Source organism: Portunus trituberculatus, chromosome 13, assembly GCF_017591435.1.
Source record: "Portunus trituberculatus isolate SZX2019 chromosome 13, ASM1759143v1, whole genome shotgun sequence".
Taxonomy (NCBI): Eukaryota; Metazoa; Arthropoda; class Malacostraca; order Decapoda; family Portunidae; genus Portunus; species Portunus trituberculatus.
The window spans coordinates 11,152,459-11,175,424 of NC_059267.1; the positions used below are offsets into that span (position 1 = coordinate 11,152,459).

Here is a 22,966-nt window from a genome sequence, read left to right on the forward strand (position 1 = left end):
ATATATATATATATATATATATATATATATATATATATATATATATATATATATATATATATATATATATATATATATATATATATATATATATATATATATATATATATATATATATATATATATATATATATATATATATATATATATATATATATATATATATATATATATATATATATATATATATATATATATATATATATATATATATATAGAGAGAGAGAGAGAGAGAGAGAGAGAGAGAGAGAGAGAGAGAGAGAGAGAGAGAGAGAGAGAGAGAGAGAGAGAGAGAGAGAGAGAGAGAGAGAGAGATAAGAAATCAATAAGAGAGGGAAGGAATTAGAGAAGGAAGGAATAAAAGAGGGAGAGAATAAAAGAGGGAAAGAATAAGAGAGAGAGAGAGAGAGAGAGAGAGAGAGAGAGAGAGAGAGAGTAGGAGAGGGAGCGAATAAAAGAGAGAGGGAATAAGAGATTGAAGACTTGTCAGGATTTAATTTGATTGCAATTGTGCCTAGTCTTCTTAAGATTAACGATTTTCTCATGACAAATGTAAGCTAACTTAGTGTGGTAGACACTTCTTTCTTTCCTTCTACTTAGCCAGGGACGTATCCACAGGCATTTTCTTTTCTGTTGACTCTTCCGGTACGCCAAAAGAAGAGCAACCACAGCTTCAGCATCGTCATTGGAGGAAGACATCTTGGCGGTTAGCTGTTTGTTTACATTCACTTCCCGCTAAGTCGCCAACTAGTCGATACTTTCCAGTTGCTACCTCTGACACTTTCCGACTAGAAGGGATGAGTCAGAAACTCTACGTACGTAAAATATCAGTCGCAAATTGACACGTGTGAACCAGCCCAAATACATCAAATAAAGCTGTATTCATCCTCTATAGAATAGTAAAAAAACAGAATGGAATGGAGAAAAGGAATTAATAAGTCTGAAGATTACAGCTAAAAAATCCGAACTCGTTATGTTTAACGGTATGCCCCAAGGAGGTTAAATAATGGGAAGGCAGCATGACATCACAAAAGTGAAGCCGATGCACTATTGGTCAGCGACTGCCTCTACCCCCATTACACTAAAAAAATTACCAGCCGCCTACTGCAAATACATGAGTGACGCAGCTTATGCTCCTTATTTTCCGTCTTATGTCCATGTTTCGAGGCCTCCTACCATACATGTGAACTTAAAAGACTCATGATAGTTGTGGCATACAATGCCACGAAGATTTAGATGGTAAATCATACATAGAAATTAGATAATACAGTGCTTTTTTCAGCTTTGGTGGACATGAGTGAGAGATGGGATGCTGTCTTTGGCCCAAACGTATGACTGGACCACTGATAAACTTAATGTTTAGGCTTTAAGAGTATTTTATAGAGCCGTTAAAGTATAGAAGTGAGGTAAATAAAAGATTTTTTTTTTATTTCAGCGTGCTGTCAACTTTTAATATGCTCCTAAAATAGTTCATATATACCTATACATAAAAGTGTTAGTGATTCTGTTGAATGAAGCTGGTGGGATTTAGAAATGTGTTCTAAGCTTGTCAAAATTATAACGCTTTTATTTATGGATTTCTTTGAAATATTTTCTTATTGCTCAGCTTGGCAATATCTTCATATTTTAGGAGTTATTTTTGACTGATGACAAGCATTCGTGTCTATCTCCCTTTTAGTGAATCAGCATTTTCATTATTGTTTACGTATGTGTGACGTCATCAACGAGACAAGGCCAGATCCACACTCCCTCCCGCACGGTGCATGCGAGTTCACTTCGGTCGTCTGCTGGTCACCTAGCCAGTCTTCCCCATTACGGAGCGAGCTCAGAGCTCATAGACCGATCTTCGGGTAGAACTGAGACACACTCCACACACCGGGAAAGCGAGGCCACAACCCCTCGAGTTACATCCCGTACCTATTTACTGCTAGGTGAACAGGGGCCACACAATAAGAGGCTTGCCCATTTGCCTCGCCGCTTACCGGGACTCGAACCCGGGCCTCTCGATTGTGAGTCGAGCATTCTACCACTACACTACGCGGTGAGTGTGTGTGTGTGTGTGTGTGTGTTCTAAACATGTCTCCACCCTTCTTTCTTTATTCATTTTGAGCATCAGTGAATGTGAAGCCAGCTGCCTCATCTTGCCAATGTCTGCTGTGACCTGCAACACTTAAAGGGATATCACACTGGTCTATGATATGCTGAACGACGAACATCCGCTCCACATAGCTGGAACTTCCCTAAGATTAGCAGAGCAAAGTTGGGATGACTTCATATTCATTCCGGTTCTCTGTATGTTATCCCAATTAAAAAAATAAACCTAAAATATGTAATAAAAACCTATTATTTAAACTGGTTGGTCTTAGTTGCTGGCCCGTTCGCCTAGCATAGCAAGAACGCGGGCAGCTTGTGTGCGATAATATTCCCTGGTTTCACACCAAAAACCATGGCCCGCATTCTGCGTGTCACAGGCCATTGTGATACGAAGGAGTTATCACACTGGTCTGTGATACGCATGTGTTAGCCATGGTTCTTGGTGTGAAACCAGGAACACTATCACACACAAGCTGCTGTCTGTGTTCTTGCTATGCTAGGCAAATGGTCCAGCAACCAAGACCATGCCTAATCAAAACAAGCAAAACAAAAACGTGCCGCTTATACCTCAACCTGTTCTTTGTGCTGGAATTGCATTTACACTTCCTGTTATTGAAGAAAAGGAAGAAAAAGAAACTAGAGAAGAACCGAGAGATGCACGACGGTAACTTCGGAGTCGGGGATGGTTGCCATGAGTCCAAACTATCGACATGATGATGGCATAGCACTATATAAATTGTTACGTAGGGCGGTGTTTGAGGTACCCCTCCCCCCCTTTCCATGGTGATAGAATCTGTAAGCGAGAGAATGAGGTTGTGGAGAGGAGGACATTTCTTTTTTGCAGCCATAATTATGTATTGTACTTACTTTTATGTTATCTACCGTGATTCCTCATACTGAGTAAAATGTATTGCCAAATATAATAAATCTATAGTTGGGTGCCATGGTTGTAACTGATGTTCTGTAAAGTAAGGAGGTGCAGGTTGGCAACTTAGTGAATGGGAGAACTTGCGGGTGTTTGGTCCCGCTGCTCATTTTCTGATTTGTATTTTTAATATACAGACTTTTGATAAGGTTGGATTTCTTTTACCCTCCCTGCCTCTGGGATAGCCTTAAGGGACTAGATACCCCTCAGGACTTGAGAATAGCTAAGGGAGCCTAGTCTTGTCACCCTGCCTAAGGAAGGCATTATACCGCTAGTTTTGACTGGTCCGCACTATCTTCTAACTAGGGGCGTCGCCAAAGACAAGGCTGCAGACTGCCTGCCCCATCCCGCAGTGAGGATACAGTAATAAGGCGAAGGGGCACGGCACGCCATCCAGGAGTTACGACGGGAGCGTCTCCTCGCTGGCTGTCTACAGGAGGACCCGATAATACATCCTGTGCCGAGCTTCCGTGTGGCTCACGCAGGTAAGTGTAAAAAGTGTGTTGCGTGCGCTCTCCCCCGGTCTCCCCTGTCTTGCCGTGTGTGAGGGGAGCAGCAGTGAAGTGGGGTGGTGGCGTAACAACAATCCATCTTCTCGCGCCATTACTTTCCCTTTCTGTCTCTCCTCCAAACATTATATCTCAGTTCTCTAAAATTTACTTGGACGTCTGCACGTAATTTTGTTTCTGTTATGCACATCACATCCGGTCTTTTCTCTACCATGGTATAATCTCTCACTTCCAGCATACCCGAAGTCAATTCATCAATGTTTGCATACAGAACTCTTGTGAGAAGTATGGCGTATACCAGAGACAGGAATGAGGTGATGCAAGTGGGAATGCTAGAGTATAGAAGACAGGGAGGGAATGGATGGTTTTGTTGACTTCTTGGAATGTTGGGACTGTGTGGAGAGATGATTAGAATGAAAGGACGATTGAAGCTGTGGACGTAGTTTCTGGAGAGAATGTGGCATATTAGATATAGAAATTAAGGAGTATGAAAAATGCTTTCTAGTCTCTGTTTTGTGTGTGTGTTTTCTTCTTCTTCTTCTTCTTCTTCTTCTTCTTCTTCCCCTTACAGGAGCTACCGGTACTTTAAGTACTTTAAGCGCCCTAGGAGAATTCCCAAGTCTCCTCCAGAATCAAGATCAAGGGTGTTTGTTTACACTTTACGGCAATGTGTGAAAGAAACACCGAGAGAGCCTAACAAATAGACACCCTGGCCGTAACAACAACAACAACATAAATAGAATACAGTTAGTGAGACAAAAGGCGAGAGAAAAGCATTAAAGAAAGTAAACATGAAGGCAGTGCTGTTGAATTAAGTAATCTTCCCGACAAGAAGCAGAGGAGCAAGGACTGGACGGCCTGAGGAGTGGTAGTGCAAGGCGAAACGGGTCACAGGAAGAGAGGATTGTCTACAAGAGCATAACGACGGAAGGGAAGCTGTGAGAGTAAGTAATAAATATTTACAGTTGCACCAACAGCTCACTTCTGGATGAAATTAATATTTTTCAAGTAGATTTCGACACTTCGTTTTCGTCGCAAATCCGTAGTTTTGTTTACTTATTTATTTATTTGTTATTGTTATTATTTTTTTCTCTTTACTCTCGTGGTAAAACGAAGTATTTTTTGACTTGTTTTGAATGAATGTGCACTAACCTAACCCAGCTAACATAACTTAGTTGAGGCAACACGCACCACTGATACGTCTTCCTCAGAACAAAACTAACTTCATCTAACACAATTAAATAAATCCAACCAAAGCAAACTATCCGAACCTGACTGGCAACACTAAGAAATTAATATAAATTCATTACCTTATTTTTTTTTTCACTGAATTTGGCGATACAATGGGTATGATTGAGGCGACACCCCCTGTCCAGTCAGATATCTTCCGAACAGTTATTTCTCTCCACAAACTACGTACTCTGATTGGCCAGATTCATCATATATTATTTTTATTGATCAATGGCTCTGTGCCCAAACAAAAGAACCAATCATTGCCATTCATTTCACGCATGTGCAAATAATTTGACAATACATACACACGAATTAACACATAATATATTCCTCAGTGCCCGTCAGTCCATCATGCGGGTGGTTGTGGCTCGCTCTCCCCAACAAGTGGTAGATTTTTAAATATTTTTCTCAACATAGTAAACAATTTGTGACAGGTATGTATGGGCTCAAATTATTCAGAATAAAAAGCTCTAGAAGATGAGAAGGGTAACAAAAGCCATGTTGCTGTTGGTGTAAGAGTAAAATAATACCCTCTTTTATTATTATTATTATTATTATTATTATTATTGTTATTATTATTATTATTATTATTATTATTATTATTATTATTAAACATAAATAGTCTAACTGACAAAAAAGGGATGCAAGATTTTTGGATGGAGAAGCAAAAATCATGAATTTGGTTTTCTAAACTAACCAAAGTCTCTCTCTCTCTCTCTCTCTCTCTCTCTCTCTCTCTCTCTCTCTCTCTCTCTCTCTCTCTCAGGTGCACAAATATGCTTTCTTATGCATAACAAACATCAGCAGGAAGGATGTATTAATGTTTTTTAGTCTTTTCTCGTCTGACAATGTTGTGTTTCGTGTTTGTAATTGTTGTTGAAGTTGATTAATGCGCATAGTATTACAAGAATTCACAGGCCAGAGAGTTCAGTCAGCTGTTTGTGCTTCAAGCCTGAACCAGTCTCCTCCCTTGATGCATTATGCTACTAGCATTAGATTAATGTTGAAATAATTAATTAAAATGTACATTATTACTACAGGCATTCAAGAACAAAGGTTGACTAAAACATGCATTATTATTACAGACATTTAAGAGTAAGGGAGTGAGGCTGAAAGCTTTGTACAATCTGCTGCTTATGGATCAAACCTGAGCTGTGTACTGCCATGATGACGTGTGTGACATTGTTAGCAGACACAGCTCTCATCTGCACCTCATTTCATTAGATATATCAGGTGAGCAAGAGGAACATATTGGTGTAGCTTATATAGATAAACTGTGCTGTAGTCATGACTGGGAACAAATTTAAGATAGATGATACAAGATAATTTTTTTGCCTAAGAACACAACTTCTTTTTGTCTTTCCATTCTTGACCTATTCCCATAATTGTAAAATATTAAAGAGAGAGAGAGAGAGAAGAAATATATCAGTAGTGCAATGCTTGATGTGGCTTTACTCATTCTGATCAGGTATATTTTGTAAAGTTTCTCATGCTGAAAGAAAAGAAAAGTGATGGAAGGAAGAGTGTCTGGTCAGCGTAGAGGTTGCCAAGACACCACTTCTCTGGCATCATCTTAAGATAGACCAAAGCACACCATATGTCTGTAATGTATTTTCTACTTAAAATTACTTAAAACTATCAAATCCCAAAACATGTACTTTGACTTTTGAGCCGCCCTGAATCGATGGGTTTTACTTAAGGCCCAGAGAAGGTAGAAAGATAGCTATAACAGTATTTTACTTACTGTGCACTGAGAAAAATAGCAGTTTACTCATAGCAATTCCCTAAAGGTGTTTTCCCCTCCAGGTGGTGTGAGTACTGTGACAAGATGAAGAGAGCACGCACCAAGTTTGTGGACATGTTGCGGCTGCATGTGCGGGGCGGACCGGGGGGCATGGGCCTGCCACGTCTCGGGGGTGTGGGCGGCAAAGGCGGTGATGTGTATGTGGAGGGCAAGGAAGGTGAGGCATTGAAACACTTTGTTTGTTATGATGAGAGTGACATGGAGACTATATCTTGTGACGAGAGAGGTGAAAGAAAGGGAGATAAGATTTTGCCAACACTGATATGATAGGAAGTGACAAGGAGACACTTTGTTATTACAGAAAGTGAGACATGACATTTAGACACTCTTATGGCAAGGAATCAGACTTGGAAACTTCCTTCTCATCCCATCCTGCTCTGTTATTCTCCTCTCATCCTCCTCTTCCTCACACAGGTTATATTTTACTTGTTTTCTCTCTCACAGACCACTTCTCACCCTGCTCTCCCTCTCATAGACCACTTTTCACCATCCTCTCTCTCTCTCTCTCTCTCTCTCTCTCTCTCTCTCTCTCTCTCTCTCTCTCTCTCTCTCTCTCTCTCTCTCTCTCTCTCTCTCTCTCTCTCTCTCTCTCTCTCTCACACAGGCCACAGTCTGCTGAAGGTGCGCAAGGCTCGGCCAGACCAGCGGTGGGTTGGGGCAACAGGCATGGACAGTCGCAAGTATCGCATCTGTGGAGAGGCTGGTGCTGAGCTAGTCATTCCTGTCCCCACTGGCACCACCGTTTGGCATGAGCAGTACAAGAAAGCGCTGGGTAAGGAAAGTAATTCCTCCTTTTCCTGATGACACTTTTCTCTTTTCATCCTGTCTATTTTTCTTTGATCTCTCTTCAGGTGTTTTTTAATTGACAGGAAAGCATTGGTTCAGAAATAGAATTGTGGATGAATGGAGTGGACTTGGTTTATCATTTGTTTCTATTGAGTCATTGGGAAGCCTCAAAGGAAGATTAGATATATTTATAGGTGTGTATGGTAGTTGGAAAAGTGGTAGGAAGAAATCAGTTCTCAAATAAAGTGGTAGATGAATGGAAAAGATTCAATAATCAGGTTGTTAGTACTGAGTCAGTAGGGAGCTTTAAAAAGGTAGGAGGATTGCAGTGGGAGATCCTGTGGGGGCAGGGGGTGGGGCAGGCTGAGGTCCCCAAATTTTTGTTCATTATGAATAAGGGTGTATGTATGGTGGAAGGTAACAGGTATAAATGGAACAATAGCATAAAAAGACTTTTCGAAAAGCCTAAATCAGATTCTGTGATGTACTCTGAGTCCTTGATTTGAATAATTTTACATCTTTGTGTGTAATGTAAAAAAAAAAAAAAAAGGGATGTCAGAGAAGCTATAATTTCTGCCCTGGCTCGTATCAATGATAAATTGGTTACTTTTCTCTAGAGTTAGAGAAAAGGCTATTAATTAATCATTGCTCCTCTTATTACATAAAAATAGCTCTGTATACAACTTAAAAAAGCCATCAAGATTAATAAGTTTTTAGAAAAATTCTGCCTTTATCGACTCCCCCCCTGTGATGAGGCTTCCTTTAAACTCTTATATTCTTTCCTCATTCTCTTGCCTGTCTTGTTACTAGACTGTCCTTGTTTCTTTCTTCTTCCTCATCCTCTTCTTATTTCTTTCCATTGGCTTATATTTTGTCTCCCTCATCCTCTATTCCATCTTTCATTTTTATTCCCTCCCTCATCCTTCAATATTTGTATCTCCTTCACCCTTTATTTTCTCATTCATTCTGTATTTGTCTCCCTCATTTTTATTCTCCTCATTTATTCTATCTTGTATTCTATTCTTTTTCCTCATCCTCTATTATATCTCACTCTTTTTTCTCTTCTCTTTGTTTATGTGTGTGTTATTCACCTTTGTTGTCTGCTGGTCACCCAGCCAGCCAGCCTTTCTCCTATGAAAAGAGCTCAAAGTTCATATTGACCAGTCTTCAGGTAGGACTGAGACCACATCACACATCACACACACTGGAAAAGTGAGGCCACAACCCGTCAAGTTACATCCTGTACCTATTTTTGCTAAGTGAACAGGGGCCGCACATTAAGAGGCGTGCCCATTTGCCTCGCTGCGCTTGGGACTCAAACCCCGGCCCTCTCGGTTGTGAGCCAAGCGTGCTAACCACTACACTATGCAGTGAGTGTGTGTGTGTGTGTGGTGTGTTTGTTTATTTACCTAGTTGTATTTACCTAGTTGTATGTTACAAGGTTCAAACAGGGCTCCTAGTGACCTGTCTCCATATCTACATTTACCTAACTTTTCCTTAAATTTGTACACACTTTCTGCTGCTACAATCTCTTCACTCAATCTGTTCTAGATATCCACCATGGAAAACTAAACTTTGTGTGTGTGTGTGTGTGTGTGTGTGTGTGTGTGTGTGTGTGTGTGTGTGTGTGTGTGTGTGTATTTACCTAGTTGTATTGTACAGGGTTCGAGCAGGGCTCATAGTGTTCTGTCTCCATATGTGTGTGTGTGTTTTTACTTAAGTTAATGTGTGATTTTTGTTTTCTTTCTTTTCTTCCTTTATTTTTAGGTGAGATAAACTGTGCAGGAGACAAGGTGTTGGTGGCTCGAGGTGGGCAAGGTGGCAACCCCAACAATCAGTACAATGGTCAGAAGGGTCAGGTGGGTGAAGTTGAGGCATCAGGAATACTGGCTGCTTGTTGGGTCATTTCATTATTCATTTATCTATATCTTTATAAGACAGGCACTTTGCAGGTTACAAAGTTAAAAGAAGAAGAAAAAAAAGTCCACTAGAACACTGGTTCCTAAAGAGAGGTCAAGGAGGATCATTGGAGGTTACAAGATAAGTGTCTTGAAACCTTCTTAAAGGAGATCAAGTCATGGGAAGAAAGAGTTTAGAAACAGGCAGGGAGTAATTGTGTACTAATGAAAGGGAATGAATAAGTGACAATATGTACTGGTAAACTCTTGCATTAGGGAGAGGGACAGAATGAGGATGAAAGTAGAAAGTTTTGTGCATTGAGGTCATGTGAGCAGGGGAGGCATGCAGAAGAGTAGTTGATGTGAAGATAATAACAGAAGATAACACAAGATGCAGCATTGTAGTGAAGAGAGAGAGAGGGGGTGAAGACAGTCAGTTAGAGGAGACAAGTTCATTATAAGAACATAAGAAAGGAGGGAAGCTGCAAGAGGCTGCCAGGCCTATACGGGGGAGTCCCAGTGTGCTTAATCTACTTAATTCCATCTATCTTCCCCATCCATAAATTTATCTAGACAAAAAGCTTTTGATTCCATCCTGTGTATAATGGCGGGTTCACAAGTGTCAATATGTGACTGAAATTGCAAGTTGCTAGAAGTATTGACAGAGCCCTTCTAGTTGGAGCACGTTTATACATAGTGACTGGGAAGTATCGGCTGGTTGGGGAGAAGTGAATGTAAACAAACAGCTGTCCAACAAAAAATGTCTTCCTCCTGTGACAATCAAATAAAATCAATACAAGTATTCAATCCTCACCTACAACAACACACAGCATAGAGGGAAGCAGTTCTTGGAGAATGGCAGCTATCTCATCTAACATTGATTTGCATAAGCTTTTTGTGCTGTATAATTCATTTTTAGGGTCCCAAATGTGCTCTTTTTCTCTCACCAACTCCAGTATCTTCTTCTACGTCTGGACACCACATTTTCAATCCTTTCTTCCCGTGACATCACAACATAAACAAAGTCACAAATCGACTGAACAAGACTAACATGTCGGTCCTGTTTTTCCAGTTGCTAGGCATTGATATTCAGTCAGAAACTCTACCAACTTGCAATTTCAGACTAATATTGACACGTGTGAACCTGTCTTAAGAGTAGTATGAATAGAAACTCTCTCCCATATATGTGAAATGCACTTCAGGCATTGACAGATAAGGCCCCTGTACAAATCTAGCAACTGCAGAAGTGAGAAAATCTATGAACAGACCTGCTTGTCTTCTTGCACTATCCCTTATGATGATTGTTCTAAAGTTCCGTATTCTTGCATCCACAGGCACACATGGTGAAGCTAGAACTGAAGCTGTTGGCTGATGTAGGTCTTGTGGGCTTTCCTAATGCTGGCAAGTCCACACTGCTGCGGGCCATCTCCAGAGCCAAACCCAAGGTGGCCAGTTACCCGTGTGAGTGTTTTGCAGCTCTCTTCTTGTTCACATCATCTCAGTTCTGTTCTGCTGCACACTTCCTTCATTTTTTTTTGCTACATTACTCATTGTTTTTGTTTATACTATATCATGTCATCCTTCACCATATAAATCACTCTCTCTCTCTCTCTCTCTCTCTCTCTCTCTCTCTCTCTCTCTCTCTCTCTCTCTCTCTCTCTCTCTCTCTCTCTCTCTCTCTCTCTCTCTCTCTCTCTCTCTCTCTCTCTCTCTCTCTCTCTCTCTCTCGTCATGCATCTGTTTGTCAACCCAGAAGTACGAGTATTCCCATAGTTAACGCAATTCACCATTTTCTTTCTTTGCCTTTGAGTCATATTGGCACAGCTTGCCTAAGGAAAGACCAAACTAGTATTCCCAAGACTAGACAGTTGTGGCTTCACTGTTGATGTTCATGTTTCTACTTCTCTATGCTGTCTTGGAATAATGAAAGTAATATAGTAGGTACTCTTTTATTACCACAATGATTGCTTTCTTGCCATGTTTAGTAGCATGTGAAAAGACTGAATATAGGAATTAATGAGAGGAATCAGAAGCATTTCTCAAATTCAACAAAATCTGTGCAGTTGAACCTCTCATCTATGGACACTGCATTAATGGATATTGGATGCACCAGACAAAACCTAGTTGTCTAAATACATACTCTGGTAACAAGTTTTACAGACACATTGTATATTTCAGGCTTAATTTCATGCTGCATCATTTAAATAACTCATCACGTAAACTTCTAACACTTCACTTTCTTTCCTTCACCAGTCACAACGCTGCAGCCGACTCTGGGTGTGGTGGAGTACAGCGACATGAGACAGCTGACCATCGCTGACCTACCAGGACTCATCGAAGGTGCCTGGGCCAATGTGGGGATGGGACACAGCTTCCTGCGCCATGTAGAGCGGACACACTTCCTTCTCTTTGTGGTGGACATCAATGGCTTCCGGCTGTCACCCAAACACCCTCACCGTTCAGCCACTGAGAATGTCATGCTGCTCAACAGGGTGAGTGTGTGGGTGCTCAGTGGCCCGCTGGTATGTGTTGGGCAGAGGAACTTGAGGTGAATGTGATGTCTTTGTAGTTTATAGTTTTGACTTGCTTTTTCATGTTATGTTGATTGGCAGTATTTGCTCTCATTCTGAGTAATGGGGAGTTGTTGGCACTCTTGGTATAAGTATGATATCTGTGTGTTTACAGTTTTGACTTGCTGTCATGTGCTTATTGGCAGTGTGGTGCCAATAGTGCCATGGGTGACTGGCTGGACACCCAGTAGCAATTTTGCCATGTCGCCATGAATTACAGGGAGTCTTGTGTTTGTGAAGGTCTCGACTTCCACCATTTTGTGGTTAAGATGCTGGCACTGCTTGTCCATATACAATCCCTTTGCTGATTTCTTTTTGTTATTGGTTTATTTGATTTCTTTTTTACTGTATATCTTGCGTGTCTTTTTTTTACACATACAGGAGTTGTTTTGATGTCTTAGATTGTCTCTACATTACTATAGCAGTGACATACTACTGAGGCAGCTTACTTGAGTTGGCCCTGACCTACACCAAAAAATCAATTTATGACATGGTGATGGAACAGAAGTCATCCAACCGTTAATGAGTGCCAAACTTGTGGTTTCCTTGGGGATGCCACACAACCCCTTCTCCATAATGAACACACTGAAATGAGTTTGTAATTCTATGTTTGAGTCATTTGAGTCTTTGTGGCAGTTACAGGACAGTCATGGTCAACCCAAATCCACTCAGGTCCTGATGATCACCTGAGCCTGCATAGTAACATCTCAGACTTGTGTTTCCATTTTTTTGTACCTTACCACAAAGTCTCATAAGAGCAAAGAAATCTGGTGCTATTTGCTTCATTTATGTTCTTTTGTGCTTACTCCTCCATTTCTATACACACAGGAGTTGGAGTTGTATTCACCTGAACTGCTGAGTAAACCAGCACTCCTGGTGGTGAATAAGATGGACTCCCACAATGCTGAGTTTAACCTGCAGAACTCCTTCACAACCTCAAAAGGATGGAGGGTGAGTACATGACAACAATAATACATGGGAAACTGCAAGAGTCCATCCACCCACAATTGGCTGTTCCTGCATAAGAAATGTCTTCTGATAATATCAGAAGACATTTCATCACTGTCCCTAAGTTTGTCTGGTCTTTTAAAACTCCATATTCACAGGACATTAACAGCCATAAGAAGATAAGAGGAAGCTCCAGGCAGCCATCAGGCTTACACATGACCATTCCTGTATGAAATATACCTACTTATTTTTGTCCATCATCTCCCTTCCATATATTTGTTTAGTTTTCTTTTAAAGCTCCCTAACAACCAGATGATGTATCTGTCTATATAACAAGTCAGTAGTCCCTCATAGCATGGCCCAAACAAAGCAACACACACACACACACACACACACACACACACACACACACACACACACACACACACACACACACACACACACACACACACACACACACACACACACACACAGATATTGTAGACAAGAGTAAGGAACATCCAAAATTGTTTTACAGGTTCATAAATGGTAAACTTAAAAAGAGAGAGTCCATTGAAAGATTAAAAGGAGAGCAAGGGATAGTAGATGACCCTAAGAATATAGCGGAATTGCTAAATAATAGGTTTCAGCAAGTATTTACTAAAGAAACAATGTTTGTAAAGCCTCAGAATGTACGAGGAAATGTGCACATGGATGACATTAAGATACCTAAAAGGAGTTATATAAAATGTTGGAGGAACTTAAAGATGATAAAGCGATGGGACCAGATGAAGTTTCAGGAAAATTATTGAAGGAGTGTAGAGAAGAATTGATTGATCCATTATATGATATTATAAGGTGCTCATTAGAAACAGGGAAGTACCAGTAGAGTGGAAGAGAGCTGAAGTGGTGCCCATTTATAAGGGAGGCAGTAAGGAAGAGCCTCTTAACTATAGACCTGTGTCTCTAACAAGTGTGGTCGGTAAGATTTGTGAGAGGGTGATAAAGAAATATTGGATACGGTTCCTGGAGGATCATAAGTTATTATCGGATCATCAATTTGGCTTCAGGAAAGGGAGGTCATGTGTAACAAATCTACTGAGCTTTTATTCAAGAGTGGTTGACAAAATACAAGAGAGAGAGGATGGATGGACTGTGTATATTTGGATTTAAAGAAAGCTTTTGACAAGGTACCTCACATGAGACTGTTATGGAAATTAGAGATTTATGGAGGACTGAAAGGAAAAGTGTTAAAGTGGATGGAAAACTACTTGAGATGGAGGGAGATGAGAACGGTAATAAGGGATGCAAAGTCGGACTGGTTGGTGGTGGAGAGTGGAGTCCCACAAGGCTCAGTGCTGGCACCAATACTTTTCCTTGTATATATAATGACATGCCAGAGGAGTAAACAGTTATATTAATTTGTTTGCGGATGATGCGAAGTTGTGTAGGTGTGTGAAGAGTGAAGAAGATTGTGAAATTTTACAGGCAGATCTGGATAAGATTTGGGAGTGGAGCAAGAGGTGGCAAATGGAATTTAATCTGAGCAAAAGTCATGTGATGGAGATGGGAAGAGTGGAAGACGGCCAAGAGGGTCATATAAGATGGGTGAAGAAGTAGTGTTGAAAAAGGTGGAAAAGGAAAAGGATTTGGGAGTGATAATACAAGACCATGGGCAGTTTGAGGCTCATATTGATAAGATGTTTGGAGAAACGTATAATTTGATAAAAATATTGGATTAGCCTTCCATTATATGGATAAAGATATGATGAAGAAATTAATTAGTATGGTAATTAGACCAAGATTGGAATATGCTGGAGTGGTTTGGTCCCCTTATAAAAAGAAGCATATAAGGAAGTTGGAGAGATTGCAGAGAATGGCAACAAAAATGGTTCCGGAATTGGCAGAAATGACCTATGAGGAGAGATTAAAAGAAATGAATTTGCTTACCTTGGAACAAAGAAGAGAAAGAGGAGATTTAATACAGGTTTATAAACTGTTGAATGGACTGGATGAAGTGGATAATGAGCAAATGATGTTGAGAGAGGAAAACTTAAATAGAACTACAAGATCGCATAGTAAAAAGATAGCCAAGGAATATGCTTGAAGGATGTGAAAAAATATAGTTTCCCACAAAGATGTGTGGAGGTGTGGAATGGTTTGAGTGAGGAGGTGGTGTCAGCAAGGAGTGTGCATAGTTTTAAAGGAAAGTTGGATGTGTGTAGATATGGAGACGGGGCCACACGAGTATGATACCCAGGCCCTGTAAAATTACAACTAGGTGAATAGGTGAATACACACACACACACACACACACACACACACACACACGGCCTGGTAGCTCAGTGGTTAGAGCTGGCTTCACAAGAAATGACCGGGTTCGATTCTGGCCGGGTGGAGATATTTGGGTGTGTCTCCTTTGACGTGTAGTGTTCACCTAGCAGTGAGTAGGTGGATGTAAAATCGAGGAGTTGTGACCTTGTTGTCCCGGTGTGGTGTGTGCCTGGTCTCAGGCCTATGAAGATCGGAAACAATGAGCTCTGAGCTCGTTCCGAGAACGTCTGGCTGTCTGAAAGACTGCAGCAGATCAAACAGTGAATTACACACACACACACACACACACACATTGATACCAGGATGAAAGAAGTGAACCATGAATATCAGGAGGTACAAAGGTCGTTTAGGGAGATAGTAAAAAAAGCAGGAAGAGGAAAATAAAGGAATTACGCAGAGGGAAATGTTAAAGGCACTAAAGGAAATTGAGTATGTGGTGAGAGATATTGCTGAAAAAAAAAAATGTGTGATCATAATAGGATTGAGGGAGGAAACTAACAGGAACTGGCAGGACAAGAGGGATAAGGAAAATGACAGGATTAAGTCTTTACTGAACAAGATCTCTGTGGAAGAAGAGGACCTATATGCTGAGGTAGAAGAAAGTGTGAGATTGGGAGCTTTTGAGGAAGGCAAGAATAGACCATTAAAATTGAAATTAAAGTCTCAGGTGGCAGCGGAGGCCTTGTTGAGGAGGGCTTGGAAACTTAAGGACTCTGAGGAAACCAAAACAATTTACATAAGAAGAAATATGTCACAAGATGAGCGAATGAAAATGAACTTGTAACTGAAGTGAAGGAGAGGAATGACGAAAGAACAGAGGAGGAAAAGATCAAGTTTTTTTGGAGGATGAGAAATGGGAGGCTAAAGAAGTGGTGGATAAAACAGACGGAATAGGCATTACATGGAAGAACGAGACTAGGAATGGAATAAAAGTGACTTACACGAACATAGATGGATTTCTGTCTAAGAGGCTAGAATGTATGGATTACCTAAGAAATAACGAACCGGACATAATGTGTGTAGTGGAAACAAAGCTAAGGCCTGAAATAAAGCTAGACTGGTTTGTTGTAAAACACTACAAAGTATGGAGAAATGATAGAGGAAATAAAGGAGGTGGTGGTATAATGGTTCTTACTAAGGAAGATCTGATAGTGAAGGAGGTGAACTATAGTAAGAGAAATGAGGAAGTGATAAGTATGCTTATAACAGATGGCAAGAGGGACATTAATATTATAACAGTATACATACCACCCAGAACCAGTGCTTGGGAATATGAACAGTACCAAATGGTGATGAGAAATACTCTAGACAGAATGAAGCAAGAACTCATCAGAAAGGATAGAATGATGATAGTTGGAGACTTTAATTGCAAAGAAATAGTGTGGGAAGACTACGAAGTGGTGAACGGTGGTGAGTGGGCAGAAGAATTGTTAAAGGTAGCAACAAATAACTTGATGACACAGTGGGTGAGATCACCAACAAGGTGCAGGGGACAAGATGTTGCAGCAAGGTTGGATTTGGTATTTACCAGGGAATCTCTAAAAGAGGAAATTGAACATGAATGTCCCTTGGGGAAAAGCGATCATGATGTCCTAAGCTTTGAGCTGGATACGGAATTAAGCACGAATAAGATTGTGGAACGCAGGGAGGAAAAATTAAATTATACTAGGGCAAATTATAACCATATAAGGGAGTTCTTTAATGAAATTGACTGGTCCGTGGTATACCAGGAAAGGGATATGCAATTGAAATACGATAAATTTATGGATTTGTATAACTCTGCTGTGAAAAAGTTTGTGCCATATCACAGAAAGAGGACTTTAAATAATAAACAGTGGTTTAATAGAAATTGTGAAGAAGCAAAAAAGAACAAAGAAAAGGCATGGAAGAAACTTAAGAAAAACAGTGATGTATTATCAAGAGAAGTCTACAAAACAGCAAGGAATAGATATGTTGAAGTAAGGAGAACAGCACAAAAGGAATATGAACAGAGGGTGGTGGAAAACTGTGATAGTGACCCAAAATGTTTTACAAATTCATAAATGGAAAACTAAATAAAAGGGAGGCAATAGAAAAGGTAAAAAACGGGGAAGTATATGAAGATGCTGGAGATATAGCTGAAATTTTGAACGACAACTTTTGCAAAGTGTTTACAAAGGAGGAGCATTTTATGGGAGGAAGGCCTACGGAAATAAAGCAAATGCAGGACATCATGGTTACTAAGGAAGATGTAAGGAAAATTATAAGCAATCTGGATATTAATAAATCAATGGGGCCTGATGGCATATCTGGGAGGTTGCTAAATGAATGTAAGGATCAATTGTTGAACCCCGTATTTGATATTGTGGAAACCTCCATACGAACAGGATTAGTCCCAAAGAGTGGAAAAGAGCTGACATTGTGCCTATATATAAGAATGGTAGTAGAATGGAACCGCTAAATTATAGACCAGTATCGTTGACTAGTATATTGTGCAAGGTATGTGAAGAAGTAATTAAAGCTAAGTGGAGTGAGTATCTAGAAAGTGAAAACATTCTGAGTGAAAGGCAGTTTGGTTTCAGAAAAGGAAGATCGTGTATCCAATTTATTATGTTTTTATTCAAGAGTGACTGACATACTACAACATAGAGAGGGATGGGTGGATGCTATCTACCTGGACTTGAGAAAGGCCTTTGATAAAGTACCACACAATAGACTGATGTGGAAACTAAAGATGATTGGAGGAGTAAATGATAAACTAGCAAAATGGATGGAAAATTACTTAATGGGAAGAGAAATGAGAACAGTGGTGAGAGGAAGGAAGTCTGAGTGGAAGAAGGTAACCAGTGGAGTTCCACAAGGGTCAGTGCTGGGTCCCATCATGTTTTTTATTTATGTTAATGATATGCCAGTAGGAATTGACAGTTACATGAACATGTTTGCGGACGATACTAAAATTATGAGGAGAGTAAAGAATGTGGAAGATTGTAACAAGTTACAGGAAGATCTTGATAAAATATATGAGTGGAGTAAGGAGTGGCAGATGGAATTTAATATAGACAAGACCCATGTTATGAAAATGGGAAGAAGTAGATACAGACCAAACAGGGATTACAGGCTGGGTGATGAGAAAATTAAAGAGACCAATGAGGAGAAAGACTTAGGAGTAACCGTGCAAAACACTTTGTCACCGGAGAAACACATTAACAAGATTTTTTGGAAAACATACAACATGCTTCAAAATATTGGCCTTGCATTCCACTACCTAGATGAAGGAATGATGAAGAAGATATTATGTACCTTAATAAGACCCCAGTTAGAATATGCAGCATGTGTCTGGTCACCGCATATGAAGAAAAATGTGAAGAAGGTGGAAAGGGTACAGAGGCTGGCAACAAGGATGGTACCAGGACTCAGGAGTTAGACTATGAGGAAAGACTGAGGAAGCTGGGGCTGACCACATTAGAAGAGAGAAGAACAAGAGGAGACATGATAACTATGTATAAATTGGTGAACAAGATTGACATACTGGATAGAGAGTTGATAAAGGTGACCACAAGTAATCATCTCCGAGGACATGGAAAAAAGCTAATAACGGACATCTGTCTAAATGACGTGAGAAAATACAGTTTCCTGCATCGTAGCATTGATAAGTGGAATAAACTGAGCAGTCATGTCGTTGACGGTGTGTGTCAATCAGATGAAAGAGAGATATGACAGGAATGGACAAGGAGACAGGACACAGAGAGCTTAGCTCGGGCCCTGTAATACACAAATAGGTAAATACACACACACACACACACAGCCGCTATAATTGAAGTAATTAAAGAGAAGAACTAATGTGGGATACAGTGGATAAGAAAAAAAGCTTCCTGATTTTTAGGATGAAGGAAAAGAAAAATCTAAATAAATTCACGAGAGAATGTGAAGAGAAAGAATTGGCCAAAACTGTTATCAAACAAGTACAGGACAGCACACAAGAACTAGACCTGGAGGTGGAGGAAGCGATCAGGCTAGGAAGATACAGTGAATGGGGTAGGAGACCAATGAAAGTGAAAATGAGATCACAAGTGGCAGTAGAGGAAATTGTGACTAGGAAAGGGAAGCTAACCGATGATACTGAACACAAGGATATATGAATAAAAAGAGATATGAACCTAGAGGAGAGGGAAAAGGAAAAAGTGCTAAGAAGTGAAACTAAGGAAAAAAAACAAGAAAAGGACAGAGATAGAGAAGAAGAATTTTAATGGAGGGTTCTGGACATGAGACTAAAGAAGTGGTACCTATGGAAGAAAGAGGAGGTTGTGGAGGAGGCAAGAAATTAAGAGTGACTTATACTAATATAGATGGGTCGTTATCAAGCATGTTGGAGGTTAGGAATTATTTGAAAGAGAAAAAGCCGGATGTAATGTGCATCGTTGAAACAAAACTAAGAGAAGAGATCCATGTTAACTTTAGAGAGGAGGGATATAATACCTCGAGGAGAGACAGGAAGGATAAAGAGGGAGGAGGAGTGCTAATAATGGTTCATGATAATATATGTGTGGAGGATGTGCAATATGGAGAAGACAAAGTGAAAATAATGGGAGTAACAATTAAAACAGAAGAATTGAAGAAGAGAAAATTTATAGTTACATATGTTCCACCAAAGACTAATACATGGGGAACAGAAGAACATAAAGATATGCAAAGAGAGGTGATAAAGTGCCTAGATAACATGATAAGAAGAGATAGAACAATACTTTTAGTTGGAGACTTTAACTGCAAAAAAGTAAACTGGAAAAAGATGGAAGTAATGGATAATGCGAGCGAGAAAGTATTATAGTTGATGTGGTTAATACAATGGTTCAGTGGGTGGAGGAATCAACAAGGTACAAGGGGAAGAGGAACCATCGATGCTTGACTTAGTATTCACAAAGAAGCCAGAGCCCCCTCCCAGCATACAGTACCTGAGTCCAATGGGAAGAAGTGATCATGTGACATTAGAGCTGGAAATACAGAGGGAGGATGGGATAAGTTACAGAGATGACTACAAAGGAGACATTAGATTATGCAAGAGCAGATTTTTTAAAATAAGGAAAGATTTTGCTGATATTGAATGAAGGAACATAATGTACAAAGGGACAATACAAAGAAATTATGAAATATTTTTACAGAAATATAACAAAGGAGTAAAGAAATACGTACCTTTTTATAGAGTTAAGAAAAATACATGCTTGGTACAATGCTAGATGCACAGAAGCTAAAAAGGCAAAGGATAAAGCTTGGAAGAAACTCATAAAGCAGAGAAATGACAATAACAGACAGAAGTATAAAGATGTGAGAAATTAATATATTAGAGTAAGGAGAGAGGAAGAAAGAAACTTAAGAAAGATGTAGTGCAGAAAAGCGAAGAAGAACCCAAACTTTTGTACATTTGTAAATGGCAAAATGAAGAACAAGGAAACAATAGAGAAAATAATCAAAGGAGGGAAGACATGCCAAGCAGAGAAGGAAATGTGTGAAATAATGAATGAGAGCTTCAAAAATGTGTTCACTGTAGAAGAGGATTTTACAGAACCAAATAGGACATTGCATTGCCAAGGATTACAGGAAATCACAGTGCACAAAGATATTGGAAAATTTTTAGATAATTTGGATGTCAGAAAAGCAATGGGGCTGGATGGTGTATCAGGTTGGGTGTTAAAAGAATGTAAAGAGCAACTACAGTACTGGATCCAATTTGAGAGATAATTACAAGTTCACTAAATGAAGAGAAAGTTCCACTGGAATGGAAGAGAGCCAACATAATATCAATATTTAAAGGAGGAAAGGCAACTGAGCCATTAAACTACAGACCAGTGTCACTTACAAGTGTTATGGGGAAGTTGAGTGAAATAATTATCAAAGAAAATGGGTTAAACATCTGGAAGAAGAACAAGTCATATCAAACAGACAATTTGAGTTCAGGACAGGATGGTCATGTGTGTCAAACTTATTAAGCTTCTACTCAAGAGTAATAGAAGGACTGGAGAACAGAGATGGATGGGTGGACACAGTATACCTGGACATAAAAAAGGCTTTTGAAAAAGTCCCCCATGGAAGACTACTCCAGAAACTAGAAAACATAAGAGGACTGCGCGGAACTTTGTTAGAATGGGCAAGGGATTATTTGAAGGACGGAGATGAGAACTGTGATCAGAGATACATACTCATCTTGAGGTAAAGTAAGAAGCAGAGTGCCACAAGGGTTAGCATTTGACCCCATTATGTTTCAGATTTATGTAAACAACATTCACAATGGGGTAAACAGTTATATTAATTTATTTGCTGATGATGCAAAGCTGTTAAGACTGTTTGCTGTTACAAGAAGATATAAACAAAATTTATGAGTGAGGCAAGAAGTGCAAATTGGAGTTCAGTGCCAAGAAATGTCATGTAATGGAACTAGGAAAGAGCAAAAGAAGACTGGTATGGAACTATGTGATGGGAGAGGAACAAATAATGAAGACTAAAGAGGAAAAAGATCTGGGAGTGATTCTACAAGAAAATCTGAACCTCGAAAAAACACATAACTAAGCAAGATATTTGGATTATCATATGAAATGTTGACTAATATAAGAGTGGCATTTAAATTCATTTACAAAGATATGATGAAAAAATTATTACTAGCATGATATGTCCAAAGTTGGAATATGCAGCTGTGGTATGATCTTCGAGCTCTAAAGAAGATGTAAGAAAATTGGAATGGATACAGAAGATTGCTACAAAGATGGTGCCAGAACTAAGGAACCTAACATATGAAGAATAGCTGAAGGAAATGGGACTATCAACCTTACAAGATAGAAGAGAATGAGGAGACCCAATAACAGTGTACAAGATAGTCAATGGCATTGAAACAATAGACAAGGAAGATTTGGTGCTGGTGACAGAAGAAGATAGGACAAGAGGTCATGTAAAGATCAGGATGAGGCAGTGTGTGAAGGATATTGGAGAAGTGGAATGCATTGAATAAAGAAATTGTTACAGCATATAGTGTGCATAACTTTAAGGAAAGAATTGGGTAAATGGAGACATGGAGACAGGACACTATGAACCCACTCGAACCCTGTACAATACAACTAGGTAAATACACTCATTCTTAGCTCCATTGCCTCTTGGGGGGGAAAACTGTTATAGACCACTCTGCTACACTCAGGATCTAAGGCATAGCACAACTGGCCACATATTTACCACAGTGTTATCATAGCTAAAGAAGAAATTAGTTTAAAAAAATTCCCTTGTATATTTTGTTTAGCTTTTAAAATGAGACCATTCATTTAAAAGTAGTAAATAGATGAAGTAAACAAATAGAGCCTTAATATTATTCCTCTCATCTGCTTCAGAGGTGAGCCAGCAATTCCCTGAGGAGTTCCGGCCAGAGCAACATGTGTCCTTTGATGACATCATCCCCTGTTCAGCCAAGACCAACCAGGCGTCTGTGCTCCACATCAAGGAACGAGTACGCATGTTCTTGGACCTGTACCAAGACCTGAGTGGCCAGCAGGGAGTAAAGGAAGAAAAAGCCATTCAGAGGGTTCATGGCCAGCTTCAGGAGGGTCCCCTGCGCCTGGTATGAGTGGGAGGGGCTGTCATGGTGTGTGAAATGTAAATGTGTACAGATAAAGTGTGTCAGCTCTAAGCAGGTCTCCCATTTGTATAACCTATTATTAGAATGTAAGCACAACACATTCTTTACATCAAAACACCATAAGTTCTAATCCCTTCACTCTCCTCTCATCCTAGCATTTGTCCATTAAACCTTCACACTGACACATCTCTGCTGGCAGATTCTAATCTTCTCACTGTTGCCAGAAAGTTTTGGACCAGCAAAGGAGTGTTAGTGTTCAGGATGGTGTTATTGGCTTTCATTTAGGACAACTCTGTTC

At 39.8% G+C, this 22,966-nt stretch overlaps 1 protein-coding gene across 1 annotated transcript in view; it reads left to right on the forward strand.

Annotated features, from left to right (window-relative positions):
* Positions 1 to 22,719, forward strand: part of LOC123502986 (GTP-binding protein 10 homolog) — a 59,086-nt gene extending 36,367 nt beyond the window's left edge. Inside the window, exons 2-13 of the mRNA XM_045252302.1 lie at positions 3,326 to 3,504; positions 4,100 to 4,472; positions 5,847 to 5,994; positions 6,230 to 6,360; positions 6,568 to 6,722; positions 7,170 to 7,337; positions 9,119 to 9,210; positions 10,584 to 10,710; positions 11,503 to 11,741; positions 12,648 to 12,727; positions 20,363 to 20,387; positions 22,405 to 22,719. Coding sequence (XP_045108237.1) covers positions 6,359 to 6,360; positions 6,568 to 6,722; positions 7,170 to 7,337; positions 9,119 to 9,210; positions 10,584 to 10,710; positions 11,503 to 11,741; positions 12,648 to 12,727; positions 20,363 to 20,387; positions 22,405 to 22,656 — 1,140 coding nt within the window. The 5' untranslated portion in view covers positions 3,326 to 3,504; positions 4,100 to 4,472; positions 5,847 to 5,994; positions 6,230 to 6,358 and the 3' untranslated portion in view covers positions 22,657 to 22,719. The remainder of the gene's footprint in view (positions 1 to 3,325; positions 3,505 to 4,099; positions 4,473 to 5,846; positions 5,995 to 6,229; positions 6,361 to 6,567; positions 6,723 to 7,169; positions 7,338 to 9,118; positions 9,211 to 10,583; positions 10,711 to 11,502; positions 11,742 to 12,647; positions 12,728 to 20,362; positions 20,388 to 22,404) is intronic.
* Positions 22,720 to 22,966: the final 247 nt, after the last annotated feature.